The following is a 22511-nucleotide window of genomic DNA, read 5'->3' as shown; positions in this document are numbered from 1 at the left end:
TCCTTTTGCCCGGACTTAGATTATCATGGCTGACCCTCACATTATTCTGAGTAATTTCTGAGCAACAAGACAGAAAGTACAACTTAACAGCTGTCTTTTTTGCATTATGCTAGGACTGCCTTTAGGGCAGAGCAGAGGACCAGGAAAAATGAGAAAAAAAGAAAAAAAAGGAGAAAGCTCTGTGTTGAAACTCAGTGCTGTGTTTTTCTTGATGCTTATTAGCTTCTGTGACTGAGAAAGTGCGCAGTTCCTTTGAAGTAATGCTAATATCACTTTCAAGTACCATAACCCTTTACCCTAAATTCATAGATCCATTTTGTGTGTGTGTGTGTGTGTGGTTAATTGTTTTCTGTTCCATTAAATAGAGAAGAATAACCGAAGTACAATGCTAATTTATGCCAGGTTTTCTCACAATGGCAATATTTCAATCTCCTTAAAGACATCTAGTCTTTTAGGAAAATCTGTGTTTATCATATTGTTCTGAGTTTCACCTGATAAAGAAATTTTTCAAGAGTCGTATAAACAGCCTCTTGTGGATATTGCGCAGACTCTGTATATATACACTTAATGTATATACGTTGAGTTTTTACAGTGTCAAAATTATTCCAGTGAGTTTTAATGTGGAAGAGAATAAATGAATTCTAGCATATGCTTTCAAATCTTGTTTAGGGAGTGTCATAGCTAATATGAAGATTTTGTATAGTCCTCACTGATATGGCATTTTAACTCTTCCTGTGAAGGGGATGTCCAAAAAAGTAAATGAAACTTATTTTTATGACTTTTAAAATTGCAACAAGGTTAAATGTTTCAGTCCTCAGTTCAGGGGAATGGGGGGTAATCTTAAAATACAGAAATAGAAGTAAACATACTCACATATTTACTATTACCATATTTCATTTGGCAAAGCCTTTTTGAAAAACACACTAACAACAATGTCTTTCATAAATTTTCATAAAAGAATGTAAATATAAAACCTATTTCTCTTTTTATGTCTTCTTGAAGTTTCAGAGCTAAGCTGCATGTTGGCATATTGATAGGTGTTAAGTTTTGACAGTTGAACTGAATTATAAACAAAACTTTGGGTTGAAGAAATGTAAAATCTATGCTCTTTGCATTGTACTTGTCATAAAGAAAACACCATCAAGAGTATTCACTCTTAATTTTTCTCATACATGAACCTATAGGCTTGGGTTGGGCTTCAGCACTGGTGTGCCCACCTACCATGTAAATCCTGATTTTTAATCCCTAGGACAAAATTTAATTGATTAATTAAGTGAGTAAACAAAAGGTCAAAATGCTGCTGCCACGCCAGATAACCTGAATTTGGTTCCCAGAATGCACATGGTGGGAGGAGAAAACTGCCTCCCATAAATCACCTTCTGACCTCCACATGTGCACCATAGTATACATGAAATAACATACACATGCAAAAATATAAAATATATTTTTTATTGATTTTTATTGAGCTCTATTTTTTTCTCTGCACCCCTCCCTGTTTCCCCCATCCCTTTCAACCTTCCCCCAAGGTCGCCATGCTTCTAACTTACTCAGGAAAAATTGTCTTTTTCCACTGCCCATGTAGATTAAATCTATGTATGTCTCTCTTAGTGCCCTCCTTGTTATGTAAATTCTCTGGGATTGTGATTTGTAGACTGGTTTTCTTTGCTTTATGTTTAAAAAACACTTATGAGTGAGTCCATGTGATAATTGTCTTTCTGGGTCTGGGTTACCTCACTCAAAATGATGTTTTCTAGCTCCATCCATTCTCCTGCAAAATCAAGATGTCATTATTTTTTCTGCTGTGTAGTACTCTATTGTGTAAATGTACCACATTTTCCTTATCCATTCATCAGTTGAGGGGCATATAGGTTGTTTTCAGATTCTGGTCATGACAGACAGTGCTGCTATGAACATAGTTGATATGCCACATGTCCTTGTGGCATGATTGTACATCCTTTGGGTATATACCAAAAGTGGTATTACTGGGTCTTGAGGGAGGTTGTTTCCTAATTTTCTGAGAAATCACCACACTGACATCCAAAGGGGCTGTACCAGCTTGCATTGCCACCAGCAATGCAGAAGTGTTCCCTTTACCCCACAACCTCTTCAGCATAAGTTGTTATCAGTGTTTTTGATCTTGGCCATTCTTAAAGGTATAAGATGGAATCTCAGAGTTAATTTGGTTTGCATGTCTCTGATGACTAAAGATGTTGAACATTTCCTTCAGTGTCTTTCAGACATTTTAGATTCCTACGTTGAGAGTTCTCTGTTTCAGTCTGTACTCTATTTTTTTTATTGGATTATATGTTCTTTTGATGACCAATTTCTTGAGTTCCTTGTATATTTTGGAGGTCAGACCTCGGTCTGTTGTGGGGTTAGTGAATATCTTTTCCCATTCTGTAGGCTATCATGTTGTCTAGTTGACGATGTCCTTTGCTTTATAGAAGCTTTTCAGTTTCAGGAGGTCCATTTATTAGTTGATTCTCTTAATGTCTGTGCTTCAGGGGTTATATTTAGGAAGTAGTCTCCTGTGCCAATGTGTACAAGTGTACTTCCCACTTTCTCTTCTATAAGGTTCAGTGTAGCTGGTTTTATGTTGAGGTCTTTTATCCATTTGGACTCTAGTCTTTTGCATGGTGTGATAGATATGGGTCTTTTTTCATTCTTTTACATATTGATATCCAGTTATTCCAGCACCATTTGTTAAATATGCTTTGTTTTTTCCATTTGATATTTTTTGCTTCTTTGTCAAAAATCAGGTATTCAAAGGTGTGTAGATTAATATCTGGGTCTTCGATTTAGTTCCATAGGTCCTCCTTTCTGTTCTTATGCCAATACCAGGCTGTTTTCAGTACTGTAACTCTGTAGTAGAGTTTGAAGTCAGGGATTGTGATGACTCTTATTATTCTTATAATTCTTTTATTGTACAGGATTGTTTTGGCTATCCTGGGTTTTTTTTTTTTTTTTTTTTTTGCTTTTCCATATGAAGTTGAGTACTGTTCTGTCAAGGTCTGTAAAGAATTTTGCAGGGATTTTGATGGGCATTTCATTAAATCTGTGGATTGCTTTTGGGAAGATTGTCATTTTTACTATGTTAATTCTGCCTTCCCAAAAGCATGGGATATCTTTCCACTTTCTAGTGTCCTCTTCAATTTCTTTCTTCAAAGATTTAACGTTCTTTTCATACACCTCTTCCACCTGTTTGGTTAGAGTTACTCTGAGATATTTTATGCTATTTGTGGCTATTATGAAGGGTGTTGTTTCTCTGATTTCTTTCCCGGCCTTTTTATCTTCTGTGTACAGGAGGACTACTGATTTTTTTTTTTTAGGTAATGTTGTATCCTGCTACATTACTGAAAGTGTTTATGACTTGTAGAAGTTCCTTGGTAAAAGTTTTGGGATTGTTTATGTAAACTATCATATCATCAGCAAACTGTGAGAGTTTGACTTCTTCTTTTCTGATTTGTATCCCCTTGATCTCCTTTTGGTGTCTTATTGCTCTAGTTAGGACTTCAAGAACTGTACTAAATAGATATGGAGAGAGTGGACAACGTTGCCTTGTTCCTGATTTCAGTTGGATAGCTCGAAATTTCTCTCCATTTAGTTTAATGTTGGCTCTTGGCTTGCTGTATATTGCCTTTATTATGTTTAGGTATGTTCCTTGTAGCCCTGCTCTCTCCAAGACCTTTATCATGAAGGGATGTTGTATTTTGTTGAAAGCTTTTTGGCATCTAATGAGATGATTATGTGGTTTTTATTTTTTAGTTTGTTTATATGGTGGATTATGTTGACAGATTTTCGTATGTTGAAACATCCCGGCATCTGTGGGATGAAGCCAAAGTGATCATGGTGGATGATGATTCTGATGTGATCTTAGATTCAATTTGCCAGTATTTTATTTAGTATATTTGCATCAATGTTCATGAGTGAGATTGGTCTAAAATTCCCCTTATTAGTAATATCTTTCTGTGGCTTGGGTATCAGGGTAATTGTACCCTCATAAAAAGAGTTTGGCAATGTTCCTTCTATTTCTATTGTGTGGAATAATTTGAGGAGTGTTGGTATTAGTTTTTCTTTGAATCTTTTAGAATTCTGAGCTGAAACTATCTGGTCCTGGGCTTATTTTGATTGAGAGACTTTTGATGATTGTTTCTATTTCTTCAGCAGTTATAGGTATGTTTAATTTGTTTATCTGGTTTTGATTTAATTTTGGTAAGTAATATTTATCCAGAAAGTTTCCATTTCCTTTAAGTTTTCCAATTTTGTGGAGTACAGGTTTTTGAAATATGATCTGATGATTTTCTGTATTTCCTCCATGTCTGTTTTTATGCCCCTCTCTTCATTTCTAATTTTGTTAATTTGGATAGTCTCTCTCTGCCTTTTGATTAGTTTGGATAAAAGTTGTCTATTCATAAAATATATTTTCAAAACTTAATGAATTAAATTGAATTTCTAACTATTGCAAGAAAATTGGCAATGTACAACAAACAGACTTTAACCTGGAGAGCCCGTCAGAGCATCTGACTCATGGCTCTTCTATCAGCTTCAGCCACCCACCTGGGATGCTCTCTTTGTTTGTCACAGTGAGATGCGTCATTTTGTACACAAAAATAACAATGAACATTTATAGAATACTTACTGTAACTCATACATATATTTACTTGCTTCTCTTATTCTAGAAAATGCATTTGTCAGCTAAAATCCATAATTTTAAACATCTTGGATTGTGAGATTAAAGGATTAGGATTTCCGCAATGAATTCCTATACTTCTCTCAAGCAGATAGTGGCATGCATTAAATATCCAAGTGAAAAATAATTAGGCCTCATTCATGATCTCCTGTTTCCTTCTCCACTATTGTTGGCTGAAATACAGGTATGTCCACTGTTGTAAACTCCACAATAAAACTGGTATAAAAATCACATTAGATAATTTAAAGACAACTTGCGATGTGAGAATGACTCATTCATTCCTGAAGAAAACTCAAGAGCATAAAATACACTTAATTATCACAGCCATAAACAAAATAACTGCTATCTTTAAGATGAAATATTTGATTATTAACTACAAAAGAAAATGACAAAATTTGAACCAGCAGCCAATTTTGCCTGTACTTTAAGATCCGATAGTGCAGAATCTAAAGAGGAAGAGTTTGGTACACACATTTTTCTTGTCTCAGGTTTGTCCCTATAAAAATTATGTTTGAGAAATATTTTAAAATATTTTCATTGCTTAATAGTCCTTTATTGGTTATTGGTGATATACTTAGGAATTAGCAAATTCAAAAATGTATGACAGAACAATAAAATAAAGGCGTGAGAAAGCATGTGTAAAAGATTAGTAAGCGTGAGGAAACAGAGCTATCGACTCTTTGTTGTATCCTAGGCACTAATAATTTTCATATTTTCTGTTAATTCCTTTCTCATAATAAATCCGTGACTTGACCTGAGTTATATTTTAAAGAGGACAATTATCTTTAAACTTTACTCTCATACCAAATTTTATTTATCTATATTGCAACATCTCAGACCAATTTTGTTAAACAACAGGATTTCTATGCTATATGTATTTTCTGTCATAAATATAGAAGGATAAAAGAAAAGAGAAACAAAATGTCTCTAGTTTTAGAACACATATTTCTCTCTATGTCAGTGAACACCAAAATTCATCAAAAACTATAAAGTACTCCTTTCCATAGTTTCAACATTGGACTGATGGAATATTGTTTATGCTAGAAGACTTTCATGTCTTGATAATTTTTAGATTTTATTTCACTGACAATTCCATATTATATTCATTTTTATTGTGTCTTTTAAAAAATGTCGGTTTCAGCATGGTATTATAAGACATTAAAAGAATCCCTATGTAGTGTTGACAAAGATGCAAATAATAACACAGGTGAAATCATATGGTATCTCGAATTTGTTTCAAAATATTCTCTGGTGGGGAAGAAAGACATCTAGAAAACAGATGTCTTAGGGTTGCTGTGAAGAGACACCATGACTGCAGCAACTCTTATAAAGGAAAACATTTCCTTGGGGTGACTTACAGTTTCAGGGGTTAAGTCCATTATCATCATGGTGGGGCATGCAGGGAGACATGGTGCTGGAGAAAGAACTAAGAGTTATTCATCTGAATCTGCTAGCAACGAGAGAAGAGAGAAGGACAGTGAGTCTGGATTGGACTTGTGAAACCTCCAAGTCCATCCCCAGAGACCCACCTCTCCAACAAGGCCGCACCTCCTAATCATTCTAAATTAGTGCCAGTCCCTAAAGACTAACTGCTCAATGATATGAGCCTGTGCAGGCCATTCTTGTCCCAACCACCACAGAAAACAAATCCTTAAAGGCATTCATTGTTTGCTAGTTTTCAATAAATTTTTGAATAATTTATTGTTTGACAGCCATCTACTGGTGACAGGCCCACCTGGGCTCCCTTGCTTTTGTCCTGCCTAGTCCTATGATTTTCATTTTCTTCCTGCTTTCTTTCTACATCCATCACCACAAACTTCCTCTATACTACCACTAGCCTTGGCCCTGACCTTTGCCTTAGACAATACCACCTGCTCTCTATATGTCTAGAAATACTGAACTATCCACCAGGGAAAAATCTATTAGTGACTTTTACATGGTATCAGCGACATATGCTCTCAGTAAATCACACATGGAGCTGTTTCTCTGCTCCTTTACATGTTGCTAAATTCATTATCATATGTCCGATTAATGAGCTGCATGGAGAGGCTGGACTGCTATGTGAAAGAGATGATTTTGGTTACATGTCCTATATCAGGAAAGCCAGGATAACTCCAGTTCCAGGAGCTCTGAAGCCTCTGGATTCTGCCGGCATCAGCACAGACATGGCACACATAATGCATGTAGGCACACAGTCTTACATATAAAGACAAATATTAAACAAGTCTGTATAGTGAGTCGAAGGGGAGAAAAGAAGTCAGAATCAAAAGGTGTCAAACTGGCCTCATTAAGATCTCTTCTACGAGTTGCTTTTGTTGGGTGCTATCCTTGTTACCTACAAGTTTATTTTAGTGATCCTTTATGCTATACTTAGAGTAGAATATGAAGAAAAGAAAAGAAATTCTAATGTTCGGCAAGAACAGTGTTCCAGAAGCACAAAAAACTCGTTGACCTTTGGTAGGTTCTAAATCTGGAGTGAAGATCATTTTCAACAGGAATCAAGAGTTTTAGTGAGAAAGTTAAGCTTCTTTCAGGGTTGTTTGAAAACATAAACTGAAGGAAAATTACATATGCTAAATATGCCATTCTTAAATATTTTTGTTTGTGGATCTATTATTCTCACATCAAGTCTTCATTTAAGAAAAGCAAAGGACTGTGACTTACACCAATGCTAAAACTTCTCAAAGCAAAACAATAAAATCAAGGGCCCTTGGAACAGAAATACTCCATATTTTATTTTATTTAAAGGGGAAATATGTGTCTGTATAAATATATATATCCTGGGGAAATTTAAAATTTAAAATTGAAATTTTAAAATTTAAGTAAATATATTAGCATAAAATTTATCAAAGGACAATAAATTATGAAACTTATCTTTAATAATTGTGTGAGAAATTAAGAAGAAACTGAGTTGAGAGGTAGTGTGAATGGAGAAACCATTGGAGACTTTGTAATGGTAAAGAATGATTTTACTTCAAAAGAAACATTAAATCCATTTCCCAAACTGTTTCTTTCCATATTTTATGTTTGCTCTTTTTTTAAAAAAATCCATGAGTCAATGGTGACAGTATTATTTTTATAATGTTTATTTTGAATTGGCACAGAAAAAAACATCTCATACCAACCTTTTTTTAAAAAAAAAATATTTATTTATTATGTATACAGTGTTCTGTCTGAATTGCCTGCAAGCCAGAAGAGGGCACCACATCTCATTACAGATGATTGTGAGCCACCATGTGGTTGCTGGGAATTGAACTCAGGACCTTTGGAAGAGCAGTCAACGCTCTTAATCTCTGAGCCATCTCTCCAGCCCCCTCATACCAACCTTTTTGCTAGCATAAAATTTTATCATGAAAAGCAGAGTGAAGTGTGGTCTTACCGCTAAGTGATTGAATGTTTACCTGGTACCAAGGTTTGATTGTGACATCTCAGCAAAAGCCTGCCTGCTTAAATCTCACTCAACAACCTGAGGGAATTCTGGGAGGTGGTAGAACCATGAGATAGAAGAAAGTTAAGTGACTGTGAGTTTATCAGAGAAGTTGAGAACACAGGCTACTCAGCCCTTATCTCTCACTTTAAAGCAGTAAGGAGGTGGACACGGTCCACCACTCCCTGTCTACCATAATCTGATGCCTTGTAACAGGCTCAAAAGGAATCAAATATCATGGGCTGATGTTTCTGTGATAAAATAAGCATTGCTTCCTTATTACAGCAGTCACCTCAGTTATTTGTTATAGCTAGAGAAAGGAGATTAACACAAAATTCAAGGCTCCGGGTTTGATTTTTCAACATACAAGCTGATTGATTAAATGAAATAGAATTAAATGACACTTGAATCTTTAATTTTCTTTTAATCTTTTTAAAAATCTGTATTACAGTCTGTAGACATGTGGGGGTCAGAGGACAGCTCTTTGGAGTTCTCTTTCGATGTTATCTGGGTTCCAGTATAGATGGTAGGTCCCCAGGCAGGGCGTTTTCCTGCTGAGACATCCTGCTCCCCCGCCTCTTTTTATCTTTTCTCATTTTTTCATCAAAGTCACATTTCCAGTGCTTCAGATGCTGTCAGGACAGCTAAATTAGGTCTTCTCTTTGCTTGCTGTGAAAAGTTAAAGCCTGTCTCTTCCCCACTTGAACTTCATGCACCCTATTCTAAGTTTTTCTTGTTACCCTTAGCCTCTCGAACCCATAGTACAGTTTATGTAATTATGTTTAGTGCTTATATTTTCTCCGTCTACTTAAGGATATGAATTAGCACTTACTTTATTGTGTGATAAATGCAAAACACTTTAAAATGTACCTGTGGCTGATGAATTATTAATGAAAGAATGAATCTGTAATTAAAATAGCTAAACATTGCTAAATAGTTAGCTTTGTACCAAACACTGTTCTAATTATTCCGTATTTACAGATTCATTTAATGTTCAGAATAACCTCCGAGGTCAATGCCTTTACTAAATCATCATACAAATGAAGAGATTGGGGTCCTGGTGCCTTGTTTGTTGACTTATTTACCCAGGGAGCGGCAGAATCTGCATGCTAACATAGGAACCCTATGACCTGAAGAAGTATGATCTTATCCGTTATCTGCCTCTATGTGAAGAAAATAATTACATATTTTCATAAAGAAATAGCTCCCTACCTCTGAGTACCTCAACACTTCCAAAAAGGCATGCCCCACACACCTAGAAAACAATGTCTTCCTGGACCAGGCTTCCCAGGTAGCTGCAGGATCCTTTCTTGCTGTCTCTAACATCACCCTGATGACAACCACTCGGACTTGTCATTTGAAAAACTCTTCAGCTTCGCAAGCTGTCAATCTCTTCATCCTAAAATGTGGGTTTGAGTTATAAGCTATTAAATGCCTTTCTCTCTCCAAATTCTACTGTTCTGTAAAAGTCTTTCCTCACTCAGATGCTCAGATGTGCAAGTAAGGTATTGGGAAGCAGAGAGAGAGAGAGAGAGAGAAAGAAAGCCTCTCCCTTACTGAAAGCTGGTCAATCCTTTCTGTATTTGAACTCTAGTAGAAATTGCTTGGAGTTCTCCAATGAATAGAAATTAAATGAAACTTGAAAAGAGAAAAATAGCACTTTTTCAGAATTCACAATAGCCTCTGGGAAAGTTTCGCTATAAGCTCTGAGCTCTGTGAACCAGACTGCAAGTTTTTGCATTCTTGGCATACCAAGCACAGAATAGCTTGGATTTTTATTTCAAAACATCTTTTTCTACTTTCTTTCTTTTTTTTTAAAGTTCTTGTTTACAAGAGTATCTTCTTGTACCCTCAGAGAGTGGGTGGACTACACAACTCCAGGCCCATAGTCCCTATTTTATTTTTCTGATATCAACTTGGAGGGACTGCTTATTTTCTAGGTTTCAGCCATTGTAAATGGAATTATTTCAAAGTCCTGGCCAACCCTAAATTTACTGTTCTGTCATCTTAAGAGGAAACAAAACTAAAAGAATGTCACCATAGTGCAACCAGTGTCTCCCTTCTGTGGAAAGCAAACTGAGAGTATCTTTTGAAATCAGTCTAACAGTTTCTCAGAAATATGTATGTATGTCAGGAATTACTCTAAGATGCAGTAATCCACCTCCCGGGTAACTATGCAAGAAGAATGCATGCAAAAGGATCAACTTGCAAGGTCCTAATGGCAGTGTTCATGATAGTCAGAATGGGAAAACAATCTGAAGTGCCCATCAAATGATGATTGCATGAAGCAAAAAATGTGATGGATGTTAAATGAAAAATTATTTGATGAGAAAAAAGGAATAAAGTAATGATTTCTCCTACAACATGAGTTTTGAATATTTGTGCTGCGTGACAAAAGCAGATAATAAAGGGGGACATGTAGTTTCATTATAAGAAAAGTTCAAAATAAGCAAATCTATAGAGAAAGAAATTAGTTGAATGATTGCTTAGAGTACAGATAAATTGGGAATAAATGAGGAGAGTGGGCCAATGAAACTAGAGTTTCTATTTTTGTGGTATGGAAATTGATCTACAATTAATTACAGGGTTGAGGTATGCAATTCTGTTAATTCTGTTAATACATTCTATTAAAATATTGAATTATAGATCTTGAGTAAACTTTATAGTACATGAATTAAATTTCAACATTTCATATTTATATAGACACAAAACACGCACACACACACACACACACATATATATATATATATATATATCCATTTTAATTTATCATTTGACCCCTTGAAATAATTCTTAACGGAAAGGGAGAGCGTTGGAGAGTCAGCTGTGACATTTCAACTGCAAGTTGTGTCTTCCGGGCTTTGGTGACTCTTAGCCACACAGAGTGAGAAACGCACTGTGTTTCTGTGTGTCTTTGTGGAGACAAATATGTGACTGCCACTGATCCAAAGGGCAATAAGAGTCATTTCAGATTATATGATTAATGCTAACAAATCGGCCAGCTGCCCTCATCTTAATTTCTAGTATCTGTTCTCCATGTCCAGTCCCTCAGTTACCTGATCAGCACTTCTTTGTCTTTCCTACCTTCCTGTCATTGTCTTTCCCAGCCAGTATGGCTTTTCCTGACACATTCCATCTTGAAGTTTACTAGATTTCTCCCAGGAGAGGGAAAGAATGTGATGGCAAACCTGCCTGCGATAGTCCTTGTCTCGGGGTTCCGTATACACTGTACGTCCTATGCTCATAGGCCCAGAAGAGAATCAAATTATGAGCTACCTATTTTCGTCATGCTAAATACAAGAATGACAGTTACAAAGATTCAGTCTTTCAAAAATCAGTTCATGCTTTCCAAGGTTTTAGTGTACTGAGACTTTCTTTGAGGAAAGATTGAATTAAAACATTACATGTTGATCCAAACATTTCTAGCCTTGCAGGTTCTTGACAAAGTTGCCTATTTCTTCGTGCTTTTTTTTCCGTTGTTTTAAAATATGTACACAGGCATGCTGCATATAGTCTTCACCGTGACAGTCGTTTACATGTAGCTGCCTGTTAGCTATTGTCCAATATGGTAATCAAATATGGTCCAATAACAGACGTGAAATCAATATTACTTCATACAGTGAGATTATTGGGGATAAATACCAAGGAAATGATATGTTACTCTTATTTGCAAGAATTAGATTTTTAAACAGACTCATCCTTTAATGATACAGGGTTTTACAAGCAAAAATATTACTAGAGTCAACTGTGCAGTGTATCTGAACAGGTAGTTTTCTAGGTTAGCTAATCTGAACTTCTTCATAAACCATATTAAGCCCAGACTGGTAACTGCACAACTGGTAATATATTCCTTTTATGATAGTGTTTTAAGTGTTCCACTGGAACAGGGCCAGTGGATTTGCAATATTCTTAGTTACCATTCTGAGGAACGGTGGGCCTGATATCAGCTCCACCATCGCTACTGTTAGTGGCGAATACTGTGAGCAACAGCAGCTCGTATCAACAGGGAGCCATATTAATTATTTGAAATGTGCCTCGTAAGAGGAATCAGTGGCGTTTATTACAAGCCGAATATTACTTGAAACGGGAAGGTTACTCTAACTGTTATCATAATCTATGTATCATTAACTTTCCTTGTTTAGGAAAAGAGATTAACAACCCTGTAAATTGCTATAGTAAATGCGTAAAGTATAACTACATATTCCCATGTACAGAGAAAGTGGTGGCTTCTCTACCTCTGCCCAAATCTTCTTTGTATGAAGTAGCTTCAGAAAATGAAATGACTCCGTAATCACTCGTTCTTGCTACAGAATCCTAATTGCTTCTTGGATCATCAGTAAAAATGATAGCTACTTTGAGCATTGTAATTTTTCTTTAATTTATATCAGTCTTTCTTCTTTTTTGTGTTTCTTGATGGGTTAATGGGGCACACGATTGCACTATGTTGCCAAAAGTAGGCAACTAAACTTTTAAAAAAAATGATCATTTTAGCTTTTAAATCAACACTAGTATTTTTTATTTATAAGAAAAAGTATGTTACAAAGAAATATGTGAGGGTGTTGAATGCGTTCCAAGAACAGAAAAAGAACCTACCTTCTTGCTGTTTGAATTCTGGCTAGTTGTTCCTTTTCTATCAGGTTACAACCAGTAGATTAGAATAGTTTTCTCTTCAAACTATGGAAGAAATGCCTTAAGGAAAAACATGTTTGTCAGCATTCCAACACCCTAAGTGCCATCCAGATATTACTTGTACATGGAGTGCTTGTTTGAAAATTTTTTAACACTGATGGACAGTGAAATTAGTGCAGCTGGTACTGCCGACAATACTGGAGCCAGAAGACAGAACGCTAGAAGTCTGTTTATTCTTAATAACCTTAAAGAATTCAGATAGACATATTTATGTTTCTGAGGTTTTCAATTTTTCTTAATACCCAGTTTACAGCTCCACAATCATCTACAATTTCAATAAAAAGCAAACTAAATATTAAACACATGCATGCCACACAGACACAGAGACTTATAGTCCCCAGCATTTGGGAAATATATGTAAGTCATTCCTGACTACATTGCAATTTTAAAAGTCAGCCTCAGTCTCACAAGAGCTTGTCTAGGAGAGAGAGAGAGAGAGAGAGAGAGAGAGAGAGAGAGAGAGAGAGGAGTGAGAGCAACCCGTAAAGAAGCATATAAATCATTTTAAAAGATCTATCTTGGTTAGAAAGAAGAATCAATTTAATTGAATGAGGTTTGGTTTATGTTTAAGAAAATTGCTTTATAACCTACAGTGGCTATTTTTTTCTGTGTGGAATAAAAATAATAGAACATCCTAAAAATTTTAAAATAAAAGATGCACAGCTATAATGTGTATTTTTGTATTATTTGTGTTTGTGCGTGCATGTGTGTGTGTGTGTGTTGTGTGTGTGTGTGTGTGTGTGTGTGTGTGTGTGTGTGTGAGAGAGAGAGAGAGAGAGAGAGAGAGAGAGAGAGAGAGAGAACATTCAGGCCATTAGTTTGAAGGCTAGAAGTTGAGGACAGCTTGTAGGAATCATCTCTCCCCTTCCATAATTGGCCTAGGGATCCATAACAGGTTCCTTTCTCCACCGAGCCATATCATGGTTCCTATGATGTCTTAATATTTCCTTTTGTGTTCACAGGGCCAGTGCATCATGGACAGGTTTCCTACATCTCTCCACCAATTCACCTTGACTCTGACCTAGAACGACCCCCTGTTAGAGGTGAGTTTTCTTGATTTAAGGGAGAAGAAACAGTGTTCAGCACGGAGTAAGGGTAATTAATGAAAATGGAGGTTGCTATAACATACATTTTTAGTAGAGTACCTGCTTTAAAATGAAGAAAACTAATGTATGAATAACAACTCAGAAAATCTAGCTTACAAAAAGAAGTATGATATATTGTTTAAAGAAATAGATGAATCAATCGATTCAAAAACTAGGTACCTGGAGGCATTTAAATAGAGTACTGTTTGCATCCCTATTGTATTTGGAGACTTTTTTCTGTCCCTCCCGGTCCTGCGGGATTTGTTTCTCTCCTGCCCACTGGTCCCTACAGTAAATTATAAAATAATCATTTGGAGGCTTAATATTAATTACAAACTCTTTGGCCTATTAGCTCAGGTTTCTTAGTCGCTAGCTCTACATATTAATCAACCCATTTCTAATAATCTGTGTATCTTCATGTACCCCGTGCCTTACCAGTAATACTCTGACATCTTATTTCTCCGATGGCTGCTGGCTTCTCTCTGACTCTGCTTTTTTTCCTCCCTGTCTCTCTACTTGGATTTCTCACCTAGCTATCTTCTGCCCTGCATTAGGCCAAAATAGCTTCTTTACTAACCAATGGTAATAAAACCTATTCACAGCATACAGAGGGGCATCCCACATCACCTATTTAGAATGACAGGTCACCAGATCATTGCTCGGATTTATCTTTCTATCATCAAATGTTTTTATTGGTGAGTACTTGTTTGCAAAGTCATAATCAAAGTCACGGTGAAAGAAATTTTTCTTGGAAATTTGTATTTTTTATGAATAATTTTCAAAGTCTTTGAAATGTCTGTATTACTATTGATTTATAAAATCATGTAGATTAAAACTGTTTTCCCTGGATGCCAACAAAACTCATTTGAAAATATTTTTATTGCTTATACACAATAAAAACTGAAAGATAACATTAGTTAGCTTAATATGTAAATATAGAATTTGTTTTTCTGTTTTTAAAGAAATTTTAGTCTTTATGCTTCAGAATATTTCATTGTGAACCTAATGTTCAATAGTCATAGCTTTCAATTTTACAGCTAACAATGATGCCAGGGTTAATATTTTGGTTTAAAGTGTATGGATTTTTTTTGTATCAAAATCATCAAAAGCTTAAAAATGAGTTTTTTGAGGTTGTCTTCTGCTTAAGCAGTTCCTTCTGGCAGTCCCTTATCTCCTGTGCATCATATAGAATTCTGCTGCATAGGAGGGCTGTACTTTCCCACCTGCCTGGCAGTGTCCCTTGACCTCCAGAGAGGCATTCCATGCACAGTCACCCCATGATTCCCCCAGTTATTTCCCCTAAGACATTGTATTTGATTGGCCAGTGGGCATGCTTTCCTCCCCTATCTCTGTGCTCCCGGAGGACACAGTGTTGTAATTATTGTTTCCCAGCCGCTGGGCTGAGCTTAGTATGTAGTTGAAAGCACTCCAGTGATTTCTGGTGAAATGACCAACAGTGGAAAGCAGTAGAGTAAACACTTCTGAAAAATACTTCTCTGTTTTACAAGAGACCCAGATCCAGGGTGCATAAGGGAATCCCATGGAGAGGAAGCACAATGAACCAAGACAGAAACTATGAGGTTTTTTGTTGTTTTTAAGAGAACGTGCTGGAAGGGAAGATTAGAATGATGAAATATGACAGCTTTTAAAGAATTCCATATTCTGTACCATAAGGTTTGGGCTTTGTCCTGGGAAAAGGTTCCTTTGGGGTGTTTCCTCCCAAGTGAACGATGTACCATGGTATCAGTTCTGGCTGGAGACAAAGATAGCCCCTCTGGCATCAGGGCAGATGATTGGGGAAGCAGTTGGCAAAGGAAGGCAAATCCCCTAGTTAAGATGAAAGATGATGGCGCACTTAACGGGAATTACGCCAGCAGTGATGAGAGAATCTGAAACATACCAGAGGTGTGGTATCTGGATGACTGGCACCGGGAAGGAGCAAAAGCCCCTCTGAGGTTGCTGTGTTGCCTGATGGCTAATGTAGCTTGAGTGTCTGTACCCTTTCCAGATCTTAGGTTGAAATTTAACCCTCCGTGCACCAGTTCTAAGGTAGGGCCTCTGCACTCACAGGCGTGGATGCTAACTTCAGCAGGGAAGAGATTGTTCAGTTGCTTTGGCGTGCTCCTACTGTGAAGTGTGAGAGTGATCATCTTAGAGAGAGAGGACAAACTTCTCCTGCGTAGGACAGCCTCTTGGATTCCTGAGCTTCTGAAACTGTAGGAAATATATTTATCTTCTTTTTAAATTGCCCAGTCAGTCAGAGTCCAGACTCAATGGGTTCCCATGTTCCAGGGTAAGCGTGTGTGGATTAGAAATATTAGGTAGAAAAAAAACAGGCATACAAAAGAAAAAGACAGAGACACAGAACAGAGCTGGGGAGCAACCCAGTGAATACTGAATTTGCCCATGTTTATTTTCCATATGCTTATATACCCCAATCCAAAAGGGGCCAGGGATGGAGGAAGCTGAAAACTGTATTACATTGATTACAAAGAACAAACAGAGCAATTACCTTTTCAATATCTGAAGCATCAAATAACTATATCCGGCATTAAGTATTCTATTGTTTAGGCAGAACATGCATCGACCACACCTTAGGAAAAGCATCCTATCGGCAACCACACCCTGGATCAAATCTCCTGTCATGAAATTGAAGGAGCAGGAATAGGCTTGTACTCTCTGACCTTTGATCAAGGTGGATCAGATTCACACCCATGGACTCTAACACCAGTCTCAAATATTTTGATATAGTAACACAGCGTGATTGAGATGCTTACTGATAAAGACAGAATATCTCATGACGAATAGGGATGAATGTAAATTGATACATTGATTTATATAGGCTAATTATTCAAATATTGTTCTTTCCAAGACTGAAGGACTGTTTACACAAGTTGAGAACTTTATCATAATCCCATTATTTAGATGTGATCCCAGTATAACTTGAGAAAGAGCATTTGCAAGTCATGGCTGGGCTGAATGGTGGTGGTGCATGCCTTTAATCTCAGCACTCCTGAGGCAGAAACAGGCGAATTTCTGTGAGAACAAGACCAACCTGGTCTGCACAGGTAGTTCCAGGATGGTGAAGTGTACAGAGAGAAACCCTGTTTAGAAAAACAAAACAAAACAAAAACACTAAAAGTCATGGCTGGCTGGGCATCGTGGCACATGCCTTTAATCCCAGCACTCAGAAAACAGAGACAAGTGCATCTCTGTGAGTTTGAGGCCAGCCTGGTCTAGGAAGTGAGTTCTAGGACAGCCAGGGCTACACAGAAAAACCTTGTGTTGAAAAACAAAAAGCATGGGTGGAATGAATAAATAATATACTCCAAAACATTATAAATCTAGACAGCAGACATACTATCGCTCTGAGAGTTGGTTGAATAGACTTTGTGCTGAGTGGCTAGATGCTTAGTTGTCAGCAGTCTGGCTGGTTTTGTCAGGGCATGGGTCAAACATTTTTTAACAAATGCGTTGCTGTCATATAGGTAGTGACCTAGTGCCTCTTCTGCTGCTCTTCAATCCGGTCCAGCACCTTTGCTGTCACGGCAGAATGGGGCCCCAGTAATAAGAAATCTAGCTTGAGGTTGAGCCGCTAGTTAAGTCAGGTTTGCCTAATGTCTCATTTGTCAACAAGTCACACAGCCAACCTCAGACTTCAGAGAGCAGAAGTCAGTTACCGCTTAACATGGAGGAGCCACAGTTCAAAGAATTCTGGATACATGAAAAAAAGGGGTTTGAGAAATTTGAAAAAAAATATGAAAATAAAATAAATTTAGAAAGGCTCTGAAAATGTTTGATTTGGAGGTTTTAGGCCCTTTTGGTTTGATTTAAGTGTCCTCAGCCACCTCACAAACCTGAAGGTGGAATTTAAAGTGTTTGTGATGCTAAGGACATGGAGCAGTGTCTGGCGTTTGGTGAGCCCTGCATAATATATAGTGTTACTGCTGTTTGAGCTCACTGCAATGCTGTATACTAGGCTAGTCTGGCAGGGTTATTAGAATGAAACAATGCATGTTAGCACCCGCCTCATACCAGTTCTTGAGAAACTGTCAGGAAGGGAGGTAGCCATTGTTAAGACCCGGATTTCAAATGACATCTTCTCTCTATTGATGGGCGCTTTGAGTGGGTAAAGACTGAATGATGGTCTTCTACAGTTACCAGTCCTTAATACCTACCCCAGACTGTATAGAGATTTTATTTTTATATAACTTTTTAAAAGAACAACAACTTTAGAGTCAGAGTCGCCATACCCATGAATCGTCTTCATCCTGGATGCCTACACAGGACCCAAATAAAGATGGCATCAGTAGACATGTTGCATGGAGGGGAACTGCCCTCATAGAATGTCTTTCTTCATGGTTCCTCATGCTTCAACATGAATTAATCCACAGACCCTTCATTTGTGTTTATGGTTGCTGCTTCATGTGAAACAACTTGTTTCTTTGACTAAGAATTACAGTTAGGGGCTGCAGAGGTGATTCTGTGGCTAAAACCCCTGCTTTACAGCTATAAAGATGAGTAAGATCCCCAGAACCCACTCAAAGGCCTGGTAGGTAGGGTGATGTGCATGTAATCCCATTGCTAGAAGGCAGTGATGGAGATCTGTGGAATGACCTGGTTAGCTAAACTAGCCAGACCAGGAGCTTGGTTTTAATTCAGAGACTCTGCTTCAGGAAATAAGATAGAGTGGAATTAGGCACGATGTCCAACGTCAACCTCCGGCCTCTGCACAGATGCACAGCACACATACCTGCATACACCCACACAAAGAGTTTAAGAGACAGTATCATTAGATAGGGTTTTGAGATATTATCAAAATCCTATTACCGAAAAAGCTTGTACATTTTCAAAGACTAGCTAACATTTCATTCAAAGGCAGATATTAAAAATGACACTGAGAGGACATAACAGTATCGTTACTTTCCAGAGTCACAATGTTTTCATTCAGGTAACAGAAGTTATATTCACAGACCATTTTTTTACATACATGTTGTATTTATATTGATATTATGCACATTCAAATTACATGCACATGTTTCTCCCCATATTCATATCCATATATTTGTTGAGAAAAGAAAACAGAAGAGGAAAGAAGAAAATTTCTATTGCATGTTATAGATGTTTATTTGCCTATAGATGGCAAGTTAGACTTTTGAATATGTAGAATTCTATTTACCACATTTTAATGAGATTATGTGACAATTTATTTTGAACTATAGATAAACTAAGACTGGCTAGTCAGGGAGAAACTATCTTTTTTTTTTCTTTTTAAATTTTCAAGACAGCATTTCTCTCTATACCAGCCCTAGCTGTCCTATAATTTGCTTTGTGGATCACACTGGCCTGAAATTAGCAGAGATCCGCCTGCCTTTGCCCGGAGTGCTGGGATTAAAGGTGTGCGCCACCACACCTGGCATGGAAAACTGTCTCTTGTTCCTTTTACTCACTGGCTCCTTCTATTCTCTTTCTTTTCCTTGTGGTATCTGTCTTCCTGTTTAATATACAAAAGAATAAATTAAGGACTGCTTATTGCTTTATATATTAATTTTTGTATTGTATACAATTGACTATATTCTTGTAACAAACCATAGTGAGTTTTTTGATGTTTACCAATATAATAATATAAATAAAAATATGTAAAATATTCTAATGTAACTCACAATATTAACCTCGGAAGCTTTTCTTCCCAGCCAACACACAGTCACACAAACATACACATATTCACACTAATAAAACAGATTGTTCAAAAAGAAAACCCTATGCTTTAAACTTGTCCTTGTTTATGTGTACATGTTGTAAACATATATGTGCAACTACATCTGCTTCACATTGTCATGCCTCTCTACATTCTGGTTTACAGATGCCTAACTTTGGGTTTGACCCATAGGTTTCAAGCCTCTATCCTGGGCACTATCTTTTTTTTTTTTTTTTTTGAGAATGTATTTTATGGTATTCCTCTGCTTGTTTTTCAGATGTTTCTTTTTGATTCTGTGCAGTTGAATTATGTCCATTACACTCTCAGGAGCTCAGAGGAAAATAGTGTAACAACTTACAAAACACCCTTGAGTAAAAATGTTGTACTCTTTGTGGCTGTAAAGTGGCCATTGAACATAAATTCAGTGACACTTTCTCACTAATGAGTAAATTTGAGAGTTTCTGTTCTTTAAGTCTAATGTGACCATGCGTGGCATTTGGTCACATAATTTATGTCTGCAATGGCTTTATGTGCATTCTTCAATTTACAGATTTTTATTACTGAATAGGGGTGTAAATTCCTGTAGTTTACTAGTGCATTAATGTCACAATACATTACAAGGTAATTAACCAGAGATGCCACTATAAATAGAAAAAATAGTCACAGCCTTCACTATAAACTACTTAATAAAAATAAGCTCCTGAATCAGCATTCACAATTACAGTAATTTTTCTTGACATATGTCTCATTAATCAGGACTTCTAAAAAACATAGCTTTGTCTAGAAGCACTATTGTTTTTAATCCTTTCATTATTAAAACATTTGTTACAATTTGTAGTCAGTTCAGTGGAATGCATTATATATTTCTGCCCAGAAAATAAGTGCATGCCTTTGAGACACATTCCCCAACTTTATACAATTAAAAGTGAAAGAAATACTGCCATGGTCACATTGTGGCAGATTTGTAAATGTAGTTCCCAAGAGGGTTCATTAAGACTTGCAGTTCTTGGACTGAAACAGTTTGAAGCATTGGAAGACCGGGGTTCCAGGGGTTCCATTCTCCAGCTCACATGGCCTCTCAAAGCTGTCTGTAGCTCCGGTTCAAAGCCTAGGACTACCTCTTCTGGTCTCCACAATCCATCTCCTACCTTTATTTTGCCTCTCAACTCCTCATTTGCAAAATATCCTTTCTCAGAATATGTCCTTGTGACAGGGAGCATCATCCAGGCAAAGAAACTGTGTGAGACTGAGAAAACGCCCCGAGTCAGGATCCCGAGCAGACGCCGATGTTACCTTTCGTTGATCTTGCATTGTTGTTCTATCCAGTTTGGTGACAACCTTGGTGGGGATTGTTCACACTGCATCAAAAAGTTAAAAAAATAAAATAAAAAGGAAAAACAAAGGATCAAAGAGTCGTTGAGTGGGATGGAGGCTTTCCAGTCTCATTACAACTTTAGTTAGCATGCCCAAAGCTCTTGGTCACGCAAACTTTCCAAAGTCAGTTGCTCCATGTTCCTGTCTTGAATTCAAAGAATAATTCAAAAACCATAGGCCATTGAGTCATAGGAATAAGTCTACTGGAGTTTTGAGGTGGAAGTTTAAGGGAGATCAAAGGGCAGAGTTCTGGGTGGAACCCTCCCCCAAATGTGGGGTACCATTTCACTGGAAGTCTGGGAGCTCTTATCGGATATAGGGCCGAAACTGGGTTGAGATGTAGAGGCATCTGAATGTTGCATGGTTTCTACATTCAGCTGTCAAGCAGTGGAGCCCGCTGGGGTTATTACGTGAAAAACTAACTAGAACCAGAGCTGGAAGGAGCGTCCCCTCTCTCCACCCACTCCCTTTCTAGAATGTTTGGTATTTGCCCAGGACAGAACTAGAGACATTACCAAACATACACAAATTGAAGTATCCATCCCTAAACTGGTTTATATCTCCTGTTCTCACCAACATCAATAGTAACTGTGTTTAAATTAATTCACATCAAGTTTCAAGAAAAAAAAAACAACATGGATTTCTAAGTCTTCTGTTTATAATATTAGTAATAATGATATTTTGAATATTTTTATTTGTAAAACTGTTAATAGCTACTTAGTTCACTCTGCCTTCCAAGAAGGTGAGTGACCGGTTGTGTAGCTGTGGGAAAAATGTGTCATTTTCTTTAGGTAGGATCTCAATAGGAGGTCTAATAGACACTAATTTTTGTCTTTTTATAATTTGAGTTCCAGCTTATATTCTGAGTAAAATCTAAAAAGGTTTACTTGCATTTGAAAAAAATGTTTATTTTTAAACTTGTTTTTTTTTTCTGTAATAAACTCAGGAATATAATCATGGTTCAATGGGCGCATAATCAATGAAGTAGAGTAATGCCAAGCATTAAGTTCCATGTGTGAATTGAATTACATCGAGCAAATCCACACACTGAAAATATTTTTTAAAGTTCAAAACAAGCAGATGGTGCTGCCTGGTGCATCTACATTAAAAATAGACTTTCACCAGTGATTTAGCATCACAGATTAGAGTCGTTAACACACAGTATCACCCAGTGAAATCTAAAAACATTTTAGATTGATTAAAATAAAATTGGAAGGTGACATCTGTCATTCTTACTCAAGAGTTTCTAGGCCTGTTCTCTTACAGTCTGTGATGATGTTCTCCTAGCTTATCAGTGTGTATACAATATATACCGAGACGTAAATTTCTTAGCTTTCCTCACTTTTTTTCTCAAGAGGATAAAATAAAACTTGCATTATGAGTTCCACGGTCATGTCTGAATGCTCTAACCGTGTTAACACTCTTTCATACACTTCTAAATCCCACACAATAATTTTGGGGGACAGTGATATCATTTAAAGTAAACTATGAATGGCTAGAGAGATAGCTCGGTGGTTAAGAGCACTTGTTCTTGCAAAGGACCTAGGT

The 22511-nt window shown here is 37.0% G+C and overlaps 1 protein-coding gene across 1 annotated transcript in view; it reads left to right on the top strand.

Moving 5' to 3' along the window:
• The window catches only part of Adgrl3 (adhesion G protein-coupled receptor L3), a 722793-nt gene that overhangs the window by 481199 nt on the left and 219083 nt on the right, over positions 1 to 22511 (top strand). The window contains 1 exon segment of the mRNA XM_087908936.1: positions 13769 to 13849. Coding sequence (XP_087765062.1) covers positions 13769 to 13849 — 81 coding nt within the window.

The sequence above is a fragment of the Myodes glareolus genome, chromosome 8 (genome assembly GCF_982192425.1).
Source record: "Myodes glareolus chromosome 8, mMyoGla1.1, whole genome shotgun sequence".
NCBI classification, from domain to species: Eukaryota; Metazoa; Chordata; class Mammalia; order Rodentia; family Cricetidae; genus Myodes; species Myodes glareolus.
The sequence above is the reverse complement of the archived record's forward strand: the minus strand, read 5'-3'. Positions and strand labels throughout refer to the sequence as shown.